Source organism: Mirounga angustirostris, unplaced genomic scaffold, assembly GCF_029215605.1.
Source record: "Mirounga angustirostris isolate CCGP_5_RB_7025 unplaced genomic scaffold, mMirAng1.0.hap1 SCAF_4, whole genome shotgun sequence".
Taxonomy (NCBI): Eukaryota; Metazoa; Chordata; class Mammalia; order Carnivora; family Phocidae; genus Mirounga; species Mirounga angustirostris.
This window is the reverse complement of record NW_026991712.1, coordinates 150,438,177-150,463,470: the sequence shown is the minus strand read 5'-3', so window position 1 is coordinate 150,463,470 and position 25,294 is coordinate 150,438,177. Positions and strand designations below refer to the sequence as shown.

General features: G+C 36.7%; 1 protein-coding gene across 2 annotated transcripts in view; it reads right to left on the bottom strand.

Annotated features, from left to right (window-relative positions):
- Positions 1–25,294, bottom strand: part of FAF1 (Fas associated factor 1) — a 500,825-nt gene that overhangs the window by 41,096 nt on the left and 434,435 nt on the right. For both annotated transcript variants that reach the window (XM_064589173.1, XM_064589174.1), the window contains exons 16-18: positions 10,250–10,330; positions 9,139–9,216; positions 642–857 (exon numbers count right to left, since the gene is read on the bottom strand). In XM_064589173.1, the coding sequence (XP_064445243.1) occupies positions 642–857; positions 9,139–9,216; positions 10,250–10,330 (375 nt within the window). The remainder of the gene's footprint in view (positions 1–641; positions 858–9,138; positions 9,217–10,249; positions 10,331–25,294) is intronic.

Genomic DNA, 25,294 nt, shown 5'->3' with positions numbered 1-25,294 from the left:
AATAAGGGATTAAATATAGAACCTCTTGGTTCCTTCTAGGGAGAGGATAATCACTTAGTCAACACTTTTTGGATACCATCATTTAATAAGCAATGAAACTACCTAGCTATAGATTTATATCTTTCTACTTTGCCCCAGGATACTATTAGAGACTATCAAATACCATGCTGAAATACAGAAACACAGTGAATACAGGTCATCCTCTGTGACTTTCCAGGATAGTAAGAACTATCAAATCACAAAATACTCTTGGTTTAGCATGTCTTAGTGAACCTATACTCACTGATTCTGATTGAATTGTTAAGCTGTTAGGCACACAATTCTCAGATCTATTCTGAGGTATACAAAGATGCGATCTTGGGAAAGCCTATATGGATGGTGGAATAGGGAAAATAGCTAGGAAGGAAGAAAGACCTAGTACCTAATTTCTTCTATAGGCTCCTGGGCACAAGTCTGTTGGCCTGGGAAGACATACCTTCTCCGAAGCCTGAGGACAGAATGGTGTGCAGAACAAAGTACTCCTAGGTGTATGGTCTTGTAGTAGGCTGTACCATGGGACTTTTCTTGGACTATTTTGTCCAGCCTTAATGATGGGATATCTCCCACTGGACACATTTCCTAAAATAGGCATGTGAACTTACGTCTCTCCTAGGAAAGGTACTCAGTAACTTGAACTCGTCCCATGGAAATCCTTTGGAAGCTACAAAATCAAAGACAATCTGGAGCTTATTGCTGGCCAGGAATCGCCGCTCGAGGAACTCGCCACTGGGGGTCCGGATCCGCAGTTTGCTCACGGGTTCAGCATTTTCTTCCTTTGGCTCTGGAGGCAGGGCCTGCTCTAAGGAGAGCCGGATGGCCTAAAGAAGGCAAAAACCAGGTGTCAAAGTGTGTGATATATAGGACTGTGGGGAATGGGGCAGGGAGAGCCTAGAAGAAAACTGCTGCTTTGTATAAACCCATCAAAAAGTTACTGTCCATTTATTAACCAAGTCTGATGCTTGACAATAGAATCATGTTTTTCATTTTCTTAATATTAGCCCAATAAGCAATTAATTAAAATAAGTCCCACCTTGATGATATGTGTTATTAAATTGATAGGTAATCACATAGAAAATAAATGTAATTTAATTGTTCTTTACTGAAGGGCTCAGGTGCTTGTGATTGAGGAAAGAGGTATCAAATACCTAATTGCTTCCTTTCTAGGGTATGAATTAAAGCTATTAGAAACATTTACAGAAGACACACATGTAAATAATATATTTGAAAAACACAGATTTCCCAAATCAAAATAACTAAAGAGTTTGTAGAATACTAGATATTATATTAACATCAAAATGGAGTGGAAAGATTCACTTGGGATGATGAAAAACTTTGGAAATAGTGGTGATGGCTGCATGACATTATGAATATAATTAATGCCACTGAATTGTACACTTAAAAATGGCTACAAAGGCAAATTTCTATTATATGTATTTTGCTACAATAAAAAGAAAGTGGAATGGAATGGAAAGAAATTAAAATATCAGGTTTATTGGAGGTAGGAGACCATAGTCTTAGTTCTAGCCTTGTCACTAACTTGCTGTGGGATTTGGCCAAGTCCAGATTTCCGGACCTAGAGATGGCTCAAATTCTTCATTTCACAGGTAAAAATACAGATTCAAATAGGTGGAATAAACTGTTGAGAGATCTCATGATTAGAGCTGGGCTTGAGCCCAGGTTTCCTGGTTCTCAACATATAATATTGCATTGTTTCACATTCATGATACATTCTGTTAGATACTCCACTAGAAGTTAGAAGGTCTCTGATGTAGGAATCTATGGCAGAAATTCACGAAAACCTTTTTGTTTCTAGTACTCCAGGAAGCTCCTTAGGTAAGTCCGGTATCAGCATGCTCAGTCTCACAGTTATATTCTTGCCTGGTTACTTTGACATTTTCATGTTCCCAATTTGTCATCAATAGAAAAACAAAATATTCCCTCAATTGATCTACAACTATTTTTTTAAATTAATTTATTTGAGAAAGAGAGAGAGAGAAAGAGAAAGAGCGAGCATGAGCAGGGGTAGGAGCAGAGGGAGAGGGACAAGCAGACTCTGTGCTGAGCATGGAGCCTAGCCAAAATCAAGAGCTGGAGGCTTAAATGACTGAGCCACCCAGGCACCCCAACCTACAACTATTATAATCAAGTAACATGAGTGAAATCTTGCCACTTGCAACAACATGGATGGAGCTACAGAGTATAATGCTAAGTGAAATAAGTCAGTCAGAGAAAGACAAATACCATATGATTTCACCCATATGTGGAGTTGAAGAAACAAAACAAATGAGCAAAAGGGAAAAATGAGAGAAAAGAGAGAGACAAACCAAAAAACAGACTTGTAAATTATCGAGAACAAACCGATGGTTACCAGAGGGGAGGTGGGCAGGGGGATGGGTGAAATAGGTGATGGGGATTAAGGAAGGCACTTATCGTGATGAGCACTGGGTGATGTATGGAATTGTTGAGTCACTATACTGTACACCTGAAACTAATATAACACTGTATGTTAGCTGGAATTAAAATAAAAACTTTAAAAAAACTGCCTTTGAGATTAAAAAATATTTTTCCTGATTATAAACATAATGTATATAATCATTGCAAAAATAAATGATAAGAAAAGCATTACAATTAATTACCAGATTCACCATCGAGAGATAGCCACTGCTATCCTTTGAGTGTTTACACCCATTAATTTTTTAAACCATTTTTAAGTGTACAATTTAGTGGCATTAAGTACATTCACAATGTTGTGTTACCATCACCACCATTTTTTTCTAAAACTTTTTCATCACCACGCTCTCCATCAATTTTTTGTGCATATTTTTATATAAACATATATATTTTAAACTTTTTTTACAAAACTTGAATCATTGTTATATTGTACAATGCTTTATCTTTTGTCCAAAGTCATGCACTTTGTCATTGTTTTAAAGTTTTTATTGAAATGTAACATGTATATGAAAAAGTGCATTGTATAGAGATAGCGTACAACAGTGTAGAACTTGATAAATTTTCAGAAGTGAACATACCTATGTAAGTGGCACCCTGATCAAGCATCTCAGAAGTCCTTTAATCCCCTTCCTAAAAATTATCTTCCTTAATCACTATCTGCAGTTTATTTATTTATTTAAAGATTTTATTTATTTATTTGACAGAGAAAGACACAGCGAGAGAGGGAACACAAGCAGGGGGAGTGGGAGAGGGAGAAGCAGGCTTCCTGCTGAGCAGGGAGCCCAATGCGGGGCTCGATCCCAGAATCCTGGGATCATGACCTGAGCCGAAGGCAGACGCTTAACGACTGAGCCACCCAGGTGCCCCACTATCTGCAGTTTAAAAAACTTTAATAATTAAATGTGATGTCTGGCTAGGAAATAGGCTTTGGGTATGACAGACAGAGGTTCAAATCTTGGCTATTAGGCATATGACAGTCTTTATGAACTTCAGTTACCCCATAGAAGAAATAGGGCTGATAATACCTTTCTCAAAAAGGTTTTTGTATAAAATGCAGTAATGTTTATAAAACATTTAGCAAGTGCTAACACATAGCCAGCACTCAGTAAGTCCCTAGCATGGAACCTCATGATGTAATATTGTGCTCAACAGATGACAGTTGTTATTGATGTTGTTATCATTATCATTATTATAATCCCTCTGCACCTACTTTAAATCAGAACTTAATATGGTATTTCCTGGTTTCTCCTCCTGTTCTCCATTTAATCCACCTGTCTGCTTGCTTTCTATTTTGACATTTCCCTGCACAGTATAACAACAGATGCTACATTATTGTCTGAACTCAACCAATTATACTAGAGAAGAATAAACAACAGTAGCTCATTACCCCACTCATTGTGCAGACATTATCCGCTTCCTCAATGCACCCAGTCTGTAGAGCTTTTCCCCAGAATGAAAACAGACCTCAGATATCCCACACCAGTGGTCCCAATGTGGAAAACAATGAAGAGATATTAGGTAAGTTGGCAACCTTGGGATCTGAATACCCAAGTTTTACCGGTAAAAAAGAACAAATATACATCAGTAGCTCAGTTTCAAATATACTGGCTAAAAACAAAGGCCTCATATAAGTAAACATTGTTATAAAACAATGACATAAAGGACACCTACACTTGAATAGCAGTCATAGTATAAAGACCATTGTTAAACTTCAATTTGGTTTGCTCAACAAATATAATTTTTTATTTGCATTATTTTATGTTTGTAACAAAGCAAGGAAACCTAGTATAAGTTGGAAATAAAAATTGACCTTGGACTTTTTGTTTTACTAAAAAATATGAATACTCAAAACATTCACATCTGAGGGATGAGAAATGGGGACTTCTTGGAAGTGAAATCTGGTAGTAAAGATAGACACCCAGAAAAGATAGTTTCTACACAATTATATTTTTTTAAACAGGAAAAATAATATATACTCACACCACTCTCTTACAATAAAAATCAAGGACTGACTTAATTTACACACATACATACACAAATACATAAATACATGCATGCACATATTATCTTCTAGGCTTCTATGAGTACCCACCAAGTAACAGTTTATAGCTGGTTGAGGCAGAGTTTGAAATAGGCTAAAGCTAACAGCTATTAATTCCATGAATTCTTACTGAGCACCTCCTATGTGCCGGGCATTGTTCTATATGATAGGAAAATATCAGTGAACAAAATAGATAAAAAAAAAATTCTGCTTACATGGAGGCTATATTTTAGTAGGGTGGAAGAAAGACAACAAATACACACATAGGAAAATGTACAGTTTGTCACAAAGTGATGAGTGCTATGGAAAGAGTGCAGGGAGGCTGGTAGAAAGGAGGGAAGGGTACAACTATAAACTCCGTAAGCCTTGGGGTGCCTGGGTGGCTCAGTTGGTTAAGCCTCCAACACCTGGGTTTGGCTCAGGTCATGATCTCACGGGTGGGGAGATGGAGCTCCTCGACCGATGAGCCCTGCATTGAGCCCCACACTCAGTAGGGAGTTTGCTTGAGATTCTCTCCCTCTGCTCCTTCCTCCAGGAGCACACACTCTCCCTCTCTCTCTCTCTAAAATAAATAAATCTTAAAAAAAAAACCCACAGACACACATAAAACAAACCAACAACTCTGTAAACCTCAATAAGCAAAAAACTGTAGGCCAGCGAGCAAACACCTAAAAGAGAGAGGGAGTCACATGGACATTCAGATCAGAGAGAAGTATTACGGGCAGAAGTCACAGTAACTGCCAAGCCCTGGTGTCTGGCTTGACTGAGGATAATGTGGCTGGAGCAGAAAGATCAGAAGAGGGGGATGGAGGTGGTTAGAGAAGGAATCAAAGGAGAGGGGTGAGTAAATCATACATGGCTTTGAGTAGCCCAGAGAATGATTTTTTTCCCATTTTAAAATTGAGGTATAATATAAATAAAGTAAAACCCATCCCTCTAAATGTATAGTTCTGTGAGTTTTGATAAATGCATATCATCATCAATCAAGGTAAAGAACAGTTCTGTCACCCCCCCACCCCACCCCCCCGCCGCAATTCCCTCATTCCTAGCCCCTGGCAACTTCAATCTGTTTTCTGTCCCCAGTTCTACCTTTTCTAGAATGTTATATAAATGTCATATAAATGGCTTCCTTCTTTTAGTGTAATGCATTTGAAATTCATCCATATTATTGACTGTATCAGTAGTTCATTCTTACTTATTGCTAAGTGGTATTCCATTGTATAGATAGATATACCAGTTTGATTACTCCTTCTCCAGTTGGGGGACACTTGAGTTGTTTCCAGTTTTTGGTGACTACAAATAAAGTGACTATAAACGTTTATGCACAGATTTTTGTGTGAACCTAAATTTTACTGTTAACTTTCATTTCATCTGTGTAAATACCCAGGAGCCTGACTGCTTGGTCATATGGTATGTATATATTTAACTTTAAAACAAAGTGCCAAATTATTTTCCAAAACGGATGTGCTATCATTAATGACTGTCATCATTAATATATAAGAGTTCCAGTTGTTCTTCATCTTTGCCAGTAGTTTTTTCTTTCAAAAAGCCATCTAATTGGTGTGTACCTATTATGGTTTTAATTTGCATTTCCCTAATGACTAATAATGTTAAGCATCTTTTCACGTGCTTATTTGCCCTTGTGTAGATCTTCTTTGATGAAGTGTCTGTTTAAATATTTTGCCCATTAAAAAATTTGGGTTATTTGTTTTATTATTGAATGTTAACAGTTCATTATGTATTCTGGACAATAGATATATGATTTTCTCAGTCTGTGGCTTGTCTTTTCAATTTTTTTTTTTATTTTAAAGATTTTATTTATTTTTGACAGAGAGAGTGAGTGTACAAGCAGGGTAAGCAGCAGACAGAGGGAGAGGGAGAAGCAGGCTCCCCGCTCAGCAGGGAGCCCAATGTGGGGCTCGATCCCAGGACCCTGGGATCATGACCTGAGCCGAAGGCAGATGCTTAACCGTCTGAGCCACCCAGGCTCCCCAGTCTTTTGAATTTCTTAACAGTGTCGTTTGAACAGTAGAAGTTCTTAATTTTGATTTAGTCTAATTTAGACACTTGTTATTTTATGGATTATACTTTTGGTGTCAGATCTAAGAAATCGTGGCTTAACTCAAGATCATGAAGATTTTGTTTTCTTCTAGGACTTTAATTTACTGATTTCACTACAACAAAGCGAGACCAACCACTAAGGAATTTCCCTGTAACCAAGGTGATCTGACTACACAATACTTCCATCTTTCCAAAGGATTTTGAAATACTAGAGATAATTAAGATAATAAAACCATTCTTGTTTTTCAATACAATTATATGGGTTAGGATTTCTGGTTAGAAGGAGAGGCAATATTACTGTGAAAAGTCAGGTGACCAGGCTTCTAGTCCAGATTATGTATCCAACCAGTTTGGTGACCATAGGCAAACTGTATAATCTTCCTGAGTCTCAGTTTCTTCAGAGGTTGCACAATACCAGCTTTCCCAAAGAACTGTTTGTTGTACATGAGCGTGCTGAAATATGTTAATTGGTGCTCCACAAAGAAAAGGGTCAAATAAGTTTGGATAAGACTTAATTAAATCAAGATACACAGAAGATAAATAGTTTCTTAATGGTGGGATTTATAAGAGTCTTTATTTGTGACTCTCTGGAGCACTAGCTGAACTTGGTTTTTTTGGACTTTAAGTATAATAACGACTAGTTGCAAAATACGACTTGTTCTCCCTCCCTCTGTGCCCCACCCTCTCACATGTTTACAGCGGGAACATATATGTTGAGGTATGCTAAAGGATGTTTATGGGGTCTTCTATGAGAGAACAGGCTTTATCTGTATTGGGAAAGAGAAAAAATTTTAGCCCAGGGTAAAAAAGGTAAACCATCAGAAGAAAGTACATGTACCATCAAGCTCTAGATCCAGGACATGCAGTTAATTGAGTACACTTGACATTTATCAAGTATATGGTTGAAGATACACTATTGAGAGACAGCATGTGCATTGTGAAAGAACAGGAAAGAACGAGAGTCCTAAATTTTTAAACTATATTTCTTGAAATAGCCTAAAAGCATAATGACAAATCTGTCTCTTAACTTTTGTAAAACTCTGCAAACATGATTCCTATAGACACACAGAATGATATATGACCTTGTACTGGAATGGAGTAAGTGAAAGAGCATGGACTTTAGACCAATAAAGACCTAGGTGAGAATCTCAGCTGTTTTTCCATTTCTATGTGTGACTTTTCAATGAGCTTCAGTTTTCTCACTTGTAAAGAAGTCTCTAACCTTGTAGCTTGTTTTAATGGTCAATGAGTAAGCATATGTAAAGCAGCTAGAAAAGTACTTGATACACAGAAGATGTTCAATAAAATATTTTCTACCTTCCATTACTAAGAGTCCTCAGTGTACAGAGACCAGGGTTTGTCAGGCACAGTATCTTGTACATATGTGATAGGCACTTAATAATGTGTATGAAGATGAATAAACTTTGATTTCCAAACCATGAAATATTATACATCTTTCAAGACCTGACTCAAATATCACTACTTCTATAGTGTGGTCTGTTTCTCAAAGCTTAACAGATTTTTACTTTGCCAATGAACTCTCTAAGTATTTTGCTCTTACTTCTATGTTATTTGGCACAGTTTTTCCTTGATTTGCTGTTACTTGTAGACATGCTGTATCTTCCCTACAAGATGCAATCTCTTCTTGCAGGCAGAAACTGTTTTATTATCTTCTGTTTCTCTTTCAGTGTTTAGCATAGTTCTTCTTCAAAAAACATATATCGAATAAGTGCTAGGTAACATCCTCTGACCGGGAATGATGACTAATAGAGTTTTCCTCAGCTCAAATTAGGGCCCTTTGGGCCTTTCCATCACTTGTTAGATGGCTTTCTCTTTTTATAAGTAAATCTTGCTATTAATCCCATGTCTCGAAAAAGTTCTAAAAATCTGTTTTTGTGACACCCCTTCTCTTTGTTCCCACTGCACTTTAGGCAAATCTCTGTTACAACTTTTACACATAGTTTTGTAATTCTATTTTTAGAAGACTATGAACTCCTGGTGGGGATGACCCACATCTGTATCCCTACCCCCTAACAGATTTTGGGATGTACTAAGTATTCAAAAAAATATTTGCAAGATGAGTGAATGAAAAATTCTATTATTATGAACATGACATGAACTTGGGGGTAAAAATAAACCATGTTAAATGGATTTCCCATACATAGGGGCCCAGTGCAAGATGTCACAGAAGTAACTCACAGTGTTTTTTGGTGGGGAAAATGAAGACTGGGAAAGGGCAGAAAATACAGTCTCTGTATTCTTGGGATGAAACAATATCCAAGAGGGATGCGAGCACTGGTCATGCAAGAAAAGGGAAAAGCAATTGAAAACAACAGAAAACCATGAATCTAGTACAAGGTCAAGCTTTCTAAGAGTTCCACACAAGAGAGCAGGAATGATTCTTTTAAGGAAAGGTTAGGTTTTCCATACTAAAACGAGTCTGGAAAAGGTGGAAAGAAGTCATAAGAAATATTAACAGCCTCAGTTATCAACTGCAGTGGAAATAAACCTAGCTTTTGAATAATGTTACTTGAAATTATGCCTACCTCACGTTCCTCTTCTTGTTCTTTGCGAATCTGCTCCAAACGAAACTGTTCTGCCATCTCTCTCTCATGAGCTTCCCTCTGTCAATGAAAGAGAAAGGAAGCCAGCACTCAATAAACACTGGTTTACTTAAAAAGGAGAAGAAAAAAAAAAGAACTCACTCCCAGCACTGTGATAATAGAAATGTTTTTTTCTGGAACAAGAATGGAAATGGAAGCAACAACAAAGCATAGCTCTCAGCTCATGTTGAGTACCCATTCAAACACCTGGGTAGTTCTGGGTAGTGTGGCATTCAAGATCCATCAGAAGACCTTTCTCTGGTCTTCCTTTCTGGTCTTTTCTGCTACTTCTCCTGTACCCAAATATCAAGCTCTAGTCACATCAGCTTCTATCATGCACCCATGCTTTCTGGCTCCTTGCGGCTAGCATATACCACCTCTTGTCTCCTACCCCTTTTTTCTACTTAGTACACATATACAACCTCTTTCATGAAACCCTCTCCAATAGATTCCCACTTATTAGCTCTCCAGAAAAGCTGGAACAGACTTTCCACTGAAACTCCTGTTCACTAATCTCTCAAAAAACTCAGGGCTTCCCTTATGACTTTTAGGACCCTTGTGTAAGTATTATAGCTAACTGTGTTTTTGAGTTAATCTATTCTACACCATATTGTGAGCCTTCTTTTGAGGGCAGAAACTGTGGCTTATTCATTTCCCTCTCCTTCAATGCCCAGTAGAGAAGTAGGTACTCAAGAAATATTAAATAAATTAATGGTTCTCAGTGTTCTCAACCCTGATTGCACAGTAGAAATCACATGAAGAGCTTTTAAAACATTGCTAGGTTTTTACCACAGACTGATTAAAAGACAAGGAAAATAAATATTAGGCCCATTTTTGTTTTCATATTTCATGATTCTTAAAAAACTTTTTGTTGTCAAATGAACCATTCTTTAAGAACCAAGGGTAGAATTATGTTCTGTTAATTGAATCTAGCTTACTCCATTGCAAACCCAACATTCTTAGGGATCAAAGTGATAAAAGGACTGGCAATTAAATAATAAAAGACTATTTAGGATTGAGTTCTTTATCTCAGAAGTCCTTTGACCAAACCTACCTTTGCTCTGTCAGCCTCAAGTGAAAGGCGATAGGCCTCATCTTGCTCTCTCTTCACATTTTCTCTGGCTTCACGTTCATCCTTAGAAGAAAGGAAAAGATTCAAATGTGTTTTACTATATTACTTTTTTAAAAGAAGAAAACAATGATAATCCCCTTGTCTACTCCTGTGTGAATTTATTAGAATTAAATAAGGCACTTCTAAAGTATATAGGTTAGAAATAAGCAAACAAGCAAGAAGAGCAGCACAGCAGATAGTGAAATAAGAATGTCTGGAGCCTAGCTCTACCACTTATAAACTGTGACCTTGGGCAAGTTATTTAACCTCTCTGGATCTCAGTTTCTTCAACTGTAAAATAGAAATAGTATTTGTTTTATAGGGTTGTTGTGAGAATTAAATGCAATAATACATAAACTGTCTTGCAAAGCACCTGACAGTTCATTTTTACAATGATTAGTTCCCTTCCCCTTTTCTCCTGATTTTTCTAAGATAAACTTGGAGACTGTCACCACTGGGGCTAAGGACTGGGAGAGAGTAAAGGACTAGAAAGTAAGCCTCTGGTCAGCATAAGAAGCGGCTGAAAGCAAAATACCCTGGTTAACTACAGTCCACATCACACCAGTGAAGCTTGGTTATTGAACTAAGTATTCCCCACAACGCTCACACTCATGAAGTGTGGATGACTTAGCAGTTATCCAAGTTGGAGATCTTTTAAAACATTTTTAGCTTCTGAAGTGATTGTGTCATCTACCTACATTTAAATCGTTACTTCATATGAAATTAAAAGTTCATTCAACTACCGTAATTTCTCATTTGTTAAATTTTGAAGTATAGCCAATGTACATGTACTTAAATTTAATAAATAGCCACACCTGTTGACATTAGAATATAGGTTCCCTTTTGGGCCATTTTGTGTAATAGCTGAGCGAATCATATAAAGTCACCAATATTTGACTGTTTTTGACCTCTAAAAATGGAAATTTCATATGGTTTAACTTAGTACTTTCTAAGTTTTTGGCTCCCCAAGTCAGTATATACTTAGGTGCTCTCACTGATACCTATTCAAGACTGGCCTTCTCTCTGAAGTCTCAATCTCCTTTTAGTTTCAATGATTCAACTAATCCCAAAATCTCTGATATAAATAGTAACATTTCACTGATTCCCAATCTTTTAAATAAAAAATCTGGAAGAATTATAAGTTGCTGGCCTAAAGCTAATTGCTGTATTATCTATGATGAAAGGGTATGCTATGTGAATTATATGGTGGAACACAGTTTCAGGAATAATATTTAACTACCTGAGAGACCACTCAGGCTGCAAAGCATTCAAGGATAATTTACATGTCATATAATATTACACATGAATAAAAATAGGTTTTAAAAACATCTATTTGGAGACATGTACTAAGCCATTAGTATTTATATTTTAGAGAAATAGAAGCATATACCTTTAAATATATTTTCACTAATTCCAGCTGGATATTTCCCACTTTGGTATATACATTAGGTTTTACTGTGACCAGATACAATCAGCCTGATAAGGTATATTTTGTGCATTTCTATTTATATTAGCATTTGCTTAATTCATTACTTTGAATTCCTTCTCCCACTCAATATCCAAGTTTGTACACCATGGCCACTTAATAGTTAATTTGGCCATGGTTGATCTATATTTGATATATAATGTCTTTATTTTTTTAAGTCACTGAGGAGAGGTAATGGGGGGGGTGCGATTAGCAGATCTGTGTTTAAGTCCAATCCCTGCCAGTAGCAAGCTGTGTGTTCTAGGATAAATAACGTGTCCCTTTTCAGTCATTTATTAAATTAAAGGACTGGATTTCTAAGGATTTTATGCCTCTGTGGACAAGTCTATCTTTCCAAATTCAGAAATCCCTAATACAATCAGTATAACCTATGGGAATATTATCTTTCTATATTTCAAATGGAGAAACACTTAGGATGTCTAAAATTTTAATTTTACATCACTTTCTTGACCCTGGCCCTCCAAATTAGTTAAAGTTTCTCTTGTAACATTCTGTACTTTCCCTTTAAAACATTTATCACAATTGCAATTAATTAATTATCATATAATCATTTACTTAATGTGAGATTCCCCCATGACACTGTAAGCATCGTAAAGGCAGGGACCTTGCCTATATTATACACCTCTATATTCCAAGTGTTTCACACATTGCCTAGTTTTGGGGAGGTGTTTAATAAGCATTTGTTGAATAAATAAATTGTCTTTCCATGCATAAAATATTTATTGTCTGCAGTAAAAATTAAGAAGGAAGAAGACAGCTCATCCACAAAGCAGCCCCATCTGAGTCAATGAAATCAACTGGCTGGGCAGAAATGACACGTTATGACACTATGTACACACAACAAAGGGACCTTCTAAAAGCTACCACAGCTGGAAGCCCTTTGAACACAAATATAGTTGATAATAAAAGCATTCTAAGTAAACAGCTCTGTTTTAAAACAGACTGTTGCAGATATGAAAAGCCATTAAATACAGGGACCTCTGCCACAAAATGTGGCACCTGTTGTGAGAGGACTTCCTGAACAGGCTAACTTGCTTCCTTCCTTCCTTCCCCCCACCCCTCTCCTTTTATATTAGGCATCACACTAGCACTGAGGATACAGAGACAGGCCATAGTTTACTAAGGGAAGACACAGATAGTCATCCTTGGATCACCTTCATCATTATTTTATGGAGCCTACTGACTTACTGTGAAGATTTCAGTGTTCAAGTTTTCTATTATTTTCCTTTTGTTCCTTAAATACTGTCACTCTCTTTCCACCTGGAATAGTTCCTGCTCCGTCATCTCTGTCATTAAAAATCTACCAGCTTGGGGCACCTGGGTGGCTCAGTCGTTAAGCGTCTGCCTTCGGCTCAGGTCATGATCCCAGGGTCCTGGGATCGAGTCCCACATTGGGCTCCCTGCTCAGCGGGAGGCCTGCTTCTCCCTCTCCCACTCCTCCTGCTTGTGTTCCCTCTCCCGCTGTGTCTCTCTCTGTCAAATAAATAAATAAAATCTTAAAAAAAAAATCTACCAGCTTTTCATACACTTTTAGAAATATAAGAGACCAACATGTACAAAAGAGCTACTATATAGATGAAGAAACTGAAATCATATGAGGATAAAGGATTTATACAAGACTACCCATTAGGTGGCAGAGCTTAGACTTGAATCCAGATCTCCTGACAGCTTCCTCTCCCCTCCCAGCTGCAATCCAATGCTCTTTCCTTTGCTCACAGCTCTCCCTGACTATCGCAAATAGAAGGGCTAGCTCAGGCATGTGGCTCAGGATGAATTTTTCTAAACTTATCATGGTCAGAGCTTTTTATGTGTTTGGTAGTTGCTTGTGAATGGCTACCATTTCTTCTTTTCTGTCTTGTAGATTTTATACTTGTTTCTCTAATTGTCCTGTTCACTGTCATCTCCAATCTGGGGATTTAGAGAACACTGCTCAGGCATCTCCCCCATATTATTCTATACAATTAGATTTTTAAAAAGAAAATTCCAGGTGTTGTGGTTAACATTTCATGTACAAACTTGTTCTCATATTCTATAGATGTGCCTCTTGGAACTTCTCCGGTGTCGTACAAATACAGTCCTTGTGGAGTTTCCCCTTGCTAAATCTGAGTGGACAGATTAGACAAAGTGACTAGAAATACATGTATGTTGTGTGGAAGTAGAACAGCTGGATAATCAAGTTCAGAAATAGGTCTCAGGTGCTGCTTGGGCTATGGCTTGGGCTATTTGGCATCAAAATACTCTTTATCACACCAAAATGTGAAGCTGGATTGCTCAGAATGAAGTGATAGCCTCCACTAGAGCCTTTCATTTATAGCATACCTGTCACTGCTCTCATACTGCTTTGTGCTACACTCATTTATATATTTGTCTCACTGTTCCCTACCTGAGCTGTAAGCTCCGAGAGGGAAAAGACTCCATTTGATATGTCCTTCTATTCCCTATGGCATCTAGGGTACCATCTTATATATGGCAAGCATTAAATACGTATCTGTTTGATGAATGAATGGAAGTTCTGGAGCTTCTAAGTATTCAAACTAGTAATGTTTATCTACATGTATTTCTTATCCTGAGTATTATAATGACTTGTTAAGAAGTGCAAAAATTAGAATTCAAACCTAGTCTTTCTCACCCCAAAGCCTATGTTTTTTTCCCACTGTGACATAGTAGGTGGCTCGGTATAGTTCTCTGAGACAGTAGCCATTGAGTCATATTTTTCTACAACCCATTAAAATTAATGAAAACATTCTCAGCTGTCAAATGGTTCCTAAATGAGCAGCTTAAACAGAAATGGAATTTAGGTGTAACTTGTTACTCCTTGGTAGTGTTTAAAATTAGTAATCATCAGTTAATACCCAAAAGACTAATGCAAAATTCTAAATTATCAAACTGAAGCAGCCTATAGTGGTTAGGCTTGTCTCAAATACTTACCAAATACATATACAAGTATGCACATACATATATACACATATGGTATTTGTTATTTATCTGTTCTTCTTGAATGCCCAGGTCAGAATGTACACCTTGCTCTTTGCCCTGATAAGTAAAACCTGGTAAGCAGGGAAATGGCCCTGATATGTATCCCCGAAAAGGTATGGACCAAGATAACTTGAAATTCTCTCAATATAAATACTTAGAGTTAGATAAAATATAACAAAGATATTTAAAAAGTATTACTTAGCATGCAAGAAGGTAAGAAGCAAAGAAAGAGAAATACCTGGGTACCAGAAATAAAGAGGAAACTGAAAAATTAGTGCTGCAAATGAGGAGGTAATATAGAATCTGACAAGGTAGATTACCCATTTTGGTAACCTAGAGGACCAATTGAAACCAGAAGATTTTATTTTGGACCTAAGCAAGGTAGGGAACTGGAAAGTTATCTATGGGATAACTTTTGGCAGTATAGTATTAGTATAATTGGAGTCTGGGAATACGGTGTGGGGGAGGAGGGAGAGAAACCTTATTTTAAGAAATGACGGCCAAAAGTATTCTGAATTTGATAAAAACTAAAAAGCCACAGATCTAAGAATCTAAATGAACACCAGGTGAAAGAAACATGAAGAAAGCTACATCCAGGAACAGCATAACCAAATTGCATAAAATTAAAAAGAAAAAGAAAAATCTTGAAACCAGAGAAGACATGATATGTATAGGGGAATAAATTAAGAATGAAAGCAGACTTCTCAGAAACCGTGCAAGTGATAAGACAATGGAGCAACATCTTTAAAGCACTGAAAGAAAACAATGTGTCAACTAAGAATTCTATATTCAGTAAAAATACCTTTCAATTGAAGATGAAATAAAAAGACTTTTTCAGATATACAAAGCGTAAAGAATTAGTCACCAGCATGTGTACTACAGTAAAAGTTAAAGGAAGTCCTTCAGGTAGAAAGAAAATCATACCAACCAGATGGAAATCTGGATCTACACAGAGGAGGACTAGAAATGGGAGCTTTGTGGGTAAATTAAGAGACATTTTTTTCTTACTATTTAAATTTCTTAAGAAACAATTGAGTGTATACCAATGGCATTTTTTATTTATCATTTTATTTTATTTTTAAAGATTATACTTATTTATTTGACAGAGAGAGAAAGCGAGAGAAGGAACACAAGAAGGGGGAGTGGGAGAGGGAGAAGTAGGCTTCCCACTGAGCAGGGAGCCAGATGCGGGGCTCATGACCTGAGCCAAAGGCAGATGTTTAACAACTGAGCCATTCAGGCGCCCCCTCAGTGGCATTTTTTAAAGAAACAGAAGAACCCATTCTAAAATTCATATGGAAACTCAAAGGACCCCAAATAGCCAAAACAATCTTGAAAAATAACAAAGTTGGAGAACTCATATTTCCTTATTCCCAAACTTTCTATAAAGCTACAGTAGTAAAAACACTGTAGTAATTTATCCATTCTTAACTATAATGCAATATTACTCAGTCATGCAAAAGAATGAGATCTTGCCATCTGCAACAATATGGAGGACCTAGATGATATATTGCTAAATGAAATAAGTTAAACAAAGAAAAGACAAATACCATAGGATTTCACTCACATGTGGAATCTAAAAAAACAAAACAAACAAGAGACAAAAAAACAGACTTAAGTACAGAGAACAAACTGCTAATGGGGAGGTAGGTAGGTAAGATGGGTGAAACAGATAAAGGGGATTAAGAATACACTTACCATGATGAACACTGAGTAATGTACAGAATTATTAAATTATTATACTGTATACCTGAAACTAATATAACAATGCATGTTAATTATACTTCAAATAATAATAATAATAATAAAAACCATTATAGTACTGGCAGAAGGACAGATATTTAGACCAATGGAATAGAGAGCCCAGAAATAAACTCACATACATGATAAATTTATTTATTTATTTAAAGATTTTATTTATTTATTTGACAGAGAGAGACACAGTGAGAGAGGGAACACAAGCAGGGGAGTGGGAGAGGGAGAAGCAGGCTTCCCGCTGAGCAGGGAGTCCAATGCAGGGCTCGATCCCAGGACCCTGGGACCATGACCTGAGCCAAAGGCAGATGCTTAAGGACTGAGCCACCCAGGCGCCCCAATAAATTTATTTTTGACAAGAGTGTCAAGACCATTCAAAGGGAGAAAGGACAGTCTTTTCAATGAATGGTGCTGGGAAAGCTACAAAAGAATGAAGTTGGGCCCTCACTTTATTTTATTTATTTATTTTTTTAAAAGATTTTATTTCTTTATTTGACAGAGAGAGACATAGCGAGAGAGGGAATACAAGCAGGGAGAATGGGAGAGGGAGAAGCAGGCTTCCCGCTGAGCAGGGAGCCCGACGCGGGGCTCGATCCCAGGACCCTGGGATCATGACCTGAGCCGAAGGCAGACGCTTAATGACTGAGCCACCCAGGCGCCCCTGGCCCTAACTTTAAACCTCATAAAAAAATCAACTCGGGCGCCTGGGTGGCTCAGTTGGTTAAGCGACTGCCTTCGGCTCAGGTCATGATCCTGGAGTCCTGGGATCGAGTCCCGCATCAGGCTCCCTGCTCGGCGGGGAGCCTGCTTCTCCCTCTGACCCTCCCCCCTCTCATGTGCTCTCTCTCTCTCTCATTCTCTCTGTCTCAAATAAATAAATAAAATCTTTAAAAAAAAATCAACTCAAAATGGATCAAAGACCTAAAATTAAGAGTTAAAACTATAAACATTTTATAAGAAAATATAGGTGAAAAATCTTCATGACCTTGGATTAGGCAATGATTTCTTTAGTATGACAATGAAAGCATAGGCAATAAAAAGAAATAAATAAGTTAGGTATCATCAAAATTAAAAACTTCTGTGCATCGAAAGACACTACCAAGAGAGTGAAAAGGCAATTCACAGAGTGGAAGAAAATATTTGTGAATCATATTATCTGATAAGAGTTTAATATCCAGGACCCCTATAAGTTAACAACAACAAAAATGAACAATCCAATCAAAAAATGGGCAAAGGACTTGAAAAGACATTTCTCAATAGAAGATATATAAGTGGCCAATAAGTACATGTTCATAGCAGCACTATTCACACTAGCCACCTAAGTGTTATAAACAGATGAATGGATACACAAAATGTGGTATACAGATACAATGGAATATTATTCAGCCATAAAAGGAAGGAAGTCCTGATACATACTATAACATGGATAAACATTAAAGGCATTATACTAAAAGAAGTCAGACAGAAAAGGACAAATATTGTATGTTTCCACTTAACATAAGTTACTTAGAGTAGGTAGATTCATAGAAACAGAAAGTAAATCAGAGATTACTAGGAACTGAAGGGAGCAGAATGGAGAGTTATTGCTTATTAGACTGGCTAGATCTCTAATTCAATGGTGAATAGAAGTGATATGAACAGACATTCCTGCCTTTTTCCTGATTTTAGTAAAAAAACATTCAGTCTTTCACCAGTAAGTATTAGCTTGTAGGTTCTTTTTTTTTTTTTTAATAGATGTTCTTTATCAGGTTCTACTCTTTTCCTATTTTACAGAAAGTTTCTATCAGTAATGGATTAGCTTTAGCCTAATGTTTTTTCTACATCCACTGAGATAATCATATGGTGAATCACACTGATTGATTCTCAAGTCTAAGGCAAGAAAAGGAAATAAACGACATCTAGAATGAAAAGGAAGATGTACAACTCTCTTTATCACAAATAAAATGATTAGAGATATGGAAAATTATATGGATTCTACCAAAAAGCGATTAGAACTAATAAGTGATTTTGGTAAGATTGCAAGATATAAAATTGATATACAACACCTCATTTCTATATACTAGCAACAAACAGAATTTACAATTTTTAAAAATACCACTTATAATAGCATAAAATATGTGAAGTACTTAGGAATAAATTTGACAAAAAGATGTACACTGAAAATTACAAAATACTGCTGAGAGAAATTAGACCTAAATAAATGGAGAAATACATCCATTTTCATGGATTAAAGAGTCATGGATTAGAATGGAGTCCAGATAGAGATCTATGCATATATAATCAACTGATTCTTGACAAAGATGTAAAGGCAGTTCAATGGAAAGGATAGTCTTTGCAACAAATAGTGGTGGAACTATGAGATATCCATGTCTCCCTCCATCCCCAAGAACTTCAATCCATACTTCATACTATATATAAAATTTAACTCAAATGGATCATAGACCTTAGTATAAAATCTAAAGTTATAATACTTTTAGGAGAAATATAGAAAAAATAGTTACCTTGAATTAGGCAAATATTTCTCAGATATGACCTAAAAGCGGGACAGATTTAAAAAAAATCTAAATTGGACTTCATCAAAATTAAAAACTTCTGCTCTCTTAAAGAGAGTTGAAAATGATAATGAAAATTAAGATACAAACTGGGAGAAAAATCTTTGCAAATTACTTATCAAATAAAGAACTTCTATCTAGAACAGGTAACTCAAAATCCAAAAATAACAAATAATCCCATTTAAAAAGTGGACAAAAATAAAGACATATGGACAGCAAGGAAGCACATGAAAAGCAGCTTGATCTCATTAATCACTAGGAAAATGCAAATTCAAACTACAAGAAGGCACTACTATATAGAGTCTACTAGAATGTCTTAAATTTAAAAAGATTAACCATTCCTAGGGCTAACAAGGATGTAGAGCACTGGAACTCTCTCTCATGCACTCATGATAAAATGGTGCGACCACTTTGGAAAACACTTTTAGCAGTTTTTAAAAAATTAAGCATATACTTACTATATAAGCTAGTCATTCTACACCTAGGTGGTTATCCAAGACAAATGAGAGCATATACAAAAACTTATATACAACTGTTCATAGCAGCTTTATTTGTAATAGTCCCAAACTAGGAAATAATCCAAATGTCTGTCAATAGGTGAATGGACAAAAAAATGTGAAAAAATACAAACACCACTGAAAGTGGCAGTAGGTGCTTTCACTGAACCACTGCTTGTTCAGAGCAGACAGGTATTGGAACTTCTGTCATAATGTAATGATTCCTCTTCATAGGACTTCAGAGAGTGGGAGGCAGTTACCTTATAAGCACAAATAGCCATCATATTACTCAGTGGCTACTGGAGGGAAGACTTGTCCTACATGTTAGTAGCCTATTTTAGGATCCAGGATAGCTAACAATGAATAAAGCATTTAGGTCTGTTGGAATATTGCTATTTAGTATGGGTGAATATTCAAGCATTCTGTGTGCATGTGTGTGTGCATGTGTGTGTGAGAGAGATGAGCTAATCAGAAAGAAAAATATAGCATATTTAAGCTATTTTGCTGTTTAAAAACTGGTCTTAAAAAGGCATTTATGCAAAATTTTAAAATGCAATTGTTAAATTATTCTGAAAGGTACCATTGTTAATATTGCTGAATGGTCATTGCACAACATTGTGAATACACTGAATGACACACATTATAGTAATTAACTATGTTATGTAAATTCTACTTATATTAAAAAATATTAGAACTAAAAAATATAATAAAATTTCTGTATATCCATATAGTGGAATATTACTAACCAATTCAATGGAATGAATTATTGATACATGCAACAACATGAATGAATCTCAAATAATTAGGCTAAGTGAAAGAAGCCACACTGAAGAATATATTCTGTATGATACAGTTTTTTATAAAATTTGAGAAGACGCAAACAAATCTACAGTAACAGAAAGATCAGTGCTTGCATGGGACTTGGAAGGTTGGCAGGTAGATACAGGAGGAAGTGACTGCAAAGGTATATGAGGAAACTTTTGAGAGTGATGGATATGAACAGGTTCACTATTTTGATTGTAGTAAGAGTTTAATGAGTATAAATATGGCAGAAACTTTTAGGTTGTTTACTTTTTATAGGTTCAGTTTATTATGTATCAATTATACTCCAAAATAGCTTTAGAAAATAAATGATTAATAATACTAGAAAATTAATGGATGGATTAAACAGCAGCTTAGACACAGGTGAAGAGAGAATTAATGAAGTGGAAGTAATGTGAAAAAATCACCTAAATTGCAACACAGAGAGATACAGAGAAATAAAATATGACAGAGAAGTTAAAAGACACAGAGGATATAATCAGAGTGTCTAATATGCATCTGCTAGGAATTCTAGAAGAGGGTAGTATAGAAAAGGGAGCAATACTCAAAGAGATAATGCTTTTGAATTTTCTAGTATGAGATAATATTAAATGGGTAAGACCATTTCAAATGGTAACCTCTAGTTAGAAACTACTAAGCTGAATAAACATATCAATTGGTTGAAGTCCCATAATCAAGGAGTAGAGCTTTGAATGCCACCTCACCTGAAAAACACCAGCTCTGATTCTCGATTCTGCTAATCCAATGATAAGACCTTGAATGACTGGGCTGTAGTAACAGAAGTAGTAGTTAAAACCTTGCCAAAGTGTGATTCAATGACAAGCAGACTGAAAATAACTGGAAGCTTGTCAGAAATGCAGAATTTCTTGGGCCCCATTCCAGATTGATGAAAGCAGAACATAAATTTTAATAAGATCTCCAGGTGATTCCTATGCACATTTAATTTTGAAAAGCACTGTTTAAGAAGGGCATCTTACAGAAAGCAAGAATCTCTTTGCTTGAAGGTAACATATCTAATATTGTTTAAGTGACAAGTGGTTGGGATTTTTTTTGCTTGCAGGAAAGCCATAAATGGGAGAAGTTCATATACATGGGTAGAGAAGAATACTTAAATACTACTAGGATTAGGACTTAATCCATCAGCAGCCAGGCAGAAGTTTGAGAGACAAGACCCGTGCTTTTGAATTGAGACCCCACAATAGGTTCCTAAGTGGTCATGTAGACTGCTCACATAGGAACATGTCCATTGAGAGCATACACTCTGAGAAAGATAACAGAGAGAGAAAAATGTATTTCCTCTCCCATATGGCAGGCCCATTACATGGAAAGTCCAGCCAAATGCTCTGGAGATTTTTTGGGTGTGTGTGTGTGTGTGTGTGTGTGTGTATGTAACAGAAATGATGTAATGGTCTCCAGTAAAATCTTTTACATTCGGTTGCTACTTCTCTAGTTAGGATTCCTTCCTGAAAGTAGATAAGACAGGAAGAGAAAGCTTCTTTTCAATCATAGGTGAACAAACTATGGTCTTAGGGCCAAAACTGGCCTGTGGCCTGGTTCTGAAAATAAAAGTTTTACTGGAGCATAGTCATGACGTATTATGTATGATTCCTTTTGTGCTACAATAGCACAGTTGAGTAGGTGTACAGAGAGTATATGGCCCTCAAAGCTAAAAATATTACCTGACCCTTCACAGAAAAAGTTTGATGACCCATTTAAATCATCATAAATGTTGATTTCAGCTTTTGTAACTTTTAGTAAGCAGGGAATAAAACTCTAATGAGATTTACAGTTCATGGAAATTTAGGGAAAGCTTCAGGAAAAGGAAAGGTCAGATGGAAAGAGTAATTTTTTCAGTACAAGAAATCAGAAGCCATAACCTAGCTCTGACAGCATTAAAGATTTAAAGGCAAAAGTCTCACAGCCACTTATTTCAAATTATTGATAAAAATAATTTGACTAAACATAAGAATGCAAGAGAATTATATACCTAGGTTTCCAGAAAAAATGGAAGAATACTTTCTAACTCTAGACATATCTGAACAAATCAGCTGTTTTAGAGGCTTAGGTATAGAATTTTTTTGTTGTGAACCACTTGCTATCTTGGCTTTCAGGCAATGACTCTGTTGAACATCTACTATAAATAATACACTGGGCCAGGTACTGTGGGAAAGAGAATGATGTTACACTAGTCCTTACATTAAAGAGTCCTTTTAATTTCATGTAAAAGGGACAAAGGATTTTTGTTGTTACTTTAATGGAGACTCTGTAGTTATATACTGCTATTATCAAATTTCTATTGTTGAAAGTATAGTGTCAGTAAAAGAATTACCTTTCTAAAATCAAAATCACATTACAACACTCTAACTTCCAATGATTTCCCCATGCCTTCAGGATAAAGCCCAAATTCTTCTTTTCTTTTTTTTTTTAAATTCTATTCTTATGTTAATCCCCATACATTACATCATCAGTTTTAGATATAGTGTTCCATGATTCATTTTTTGTGCATAACACCCAGTGCTCCTCAGAACGTGCCCTCCTCAATACCCATCACCAGGTTAACCCATGCTCCCACCCCCCTCCCCTCTAGAACCCTCAGTTTGTTTTTCAGAGTCCATCGTCTCTCATGGTTCGTCTACCCCTCCGATTCCCCCCCCTTCATTCTTCCCCTCCTGCTACCTTCTTCTTCTTTTTTTTTTTTCTTAACATATATTGCATTATTTGTTTCAGAGGTACAGATCTGAGATTCAACAGTCTTGCACAATTCACAGCGCTTACCAGAGCACATACCCTCCCCAGTGTCTATCACCCAGTCACCTCATCCCTCCCACCCCACCCCCCACTCCAGCAACCCTCAGTTTGTTTCCTGTGATTAAGAATTCCTCATATCAGTGAGGTCATATGATACATGTCTTTCTCTGTTTGACTTATTTCGCTCAACATAATACCCTCCAGTTCCATCCACGTCGTTGCAAATGGCAAGATCTCATTCCTTTTGATGGCTGCATAATATTCCATTGTATATATATACCACATCTTCTTTATCCATTCATCTGTCGATGGACATCTTGGCTCTTTCCACAGTTTGGCTATTGTGGACATTGCTGCTATAAACATCGGGGTGCACGTACTCTTTCGGATCCCTACTTTTGTATCTTTGGGGTAAATAACCAGTAGTGCAATTTAAAGCCCAAATTCTTAGCATAGCTGCCCTCACATACTTTATCAGCTTCATTGTCCACTTCTCCCTTCCATATATCCTATGTTCTAGCCATATATAACTCTGAATAGAACAGGCTTTTGCATGCCTCCCTGCCTTTATATATCCTTTATCCTTGGTCTGGAATACTCTTCCCTTTGGGCAAAAATCACACTTGTCTTTCAGGCCCACCTTAAGTGTCCAGGTAGACACAGGTACTCCCTCCACCCCCACCCCTGGGTAGAATGGCTTCACTTCTGTGTTCTATTCACATCATAGTATAGTTATAGATTTACATATTTGTCTCTTCCATTAGACTGAGAATTTAGAGGGCAAGGACACTATTTTATTAATCTCTGAATTTTTCCAGCATACATTACCACCACCAAGTTGGCACTTGCTGGATAATAATAGTAGTTAATGTTTAGTGAATGCTTACTTTATGCCACTTTTCTAATTAGTTTGTGTATTATTCTAATTAGTTTGTATATTATTATTTGATTTCATCCTCATGTATATTGAGGGAAGGAAGAAAGAAAGGAGGTGATTACATATTTAAGAAGAAAGAAAGGGAAAGGGAGCTAATGTACCTGCTCTAGAAACTATCATGGATCTCAGAAGTGTCAATAGCCTTTGCAAGCTAAATCCTCTTGTTTTACTTTCCTCTTGCTTCCATTAGTTATTATTACCTCTATCTTGGGTTCTGAGATTTAAAAGATGGTTAGAAGCTTTGAGAGAAAGGATAATAGGCAAGGATGGGAGTTAAGAAATATAGCTCTACTGAGGAAAATGGTCCTCTTGTGTAGGGTGTTAGATTATTCCAGGACTACCCTCTGTAACATAATCTGTATGAATGACAAGTTTCTTTTCAGGGTACTCCTCATGCTGATGACTGGGCACAGTGCCTGGCACAGAGTAGTTAGTCAACAAATGTAGACCGAATTCAACTGGGAGGATAATTAACTGACTTCTTCAAGTCACCAAAACAGACAAGCCAGTCCCTGGCAATTGTAGATTCAGTGATCTCAAAAAGTAAAAGAATTCAGGGCGCCTGGGTGGCTCAGATGGTTAAGCGTCTGCCTTCGGCTCAGGTCATGATCCCAGCATCCTGGGATCGAGTCCCGCATCGGGCTCCCTGCTCCTTGGGAGCCTGCTTCTCCCTCTGCCTCTCTCTCTCTCTCTCTGTCTCTCATGAATAAATAAATAAAATCTTAAAAAAAAAATTTAAAAAAAAAGTAAAAGAATTCAAATATATAATAATTTAAAGCCAATGGCAAGATTTCATTCCTTTTGATGGCTGCATAATATTCCATTGTATATATATACCACATCTTCTTTATCCATTCATCTGTCAATGGACATCTGGGCTCTTTCCATAGTTTGGCTATTGTGGACATTGCTGCTATAAACACTGGGGTGCACATAACTCTTCAGATCACTACCTTTGCCATTTGCAATGACGTGGATGGAACTGGAGGGTATTATGCTGAGCGAAATAAGTCAATCAGAGAAAGTCATGTATCATATGATCTCACTGATATGAGGAATTTTTAATCTCAGGAAACAAACTGAGGGTTGCTGGAGTGGTAGGGGGTGGGAGGGATGGGGTGGCTGGGTGATAGACACTGGGGAGAGTATGTGCTATGGTGAGCGCTGTGAATTGTGTAAGACTGTTAAATCACAGACCTGTACCTCTGAAACAAA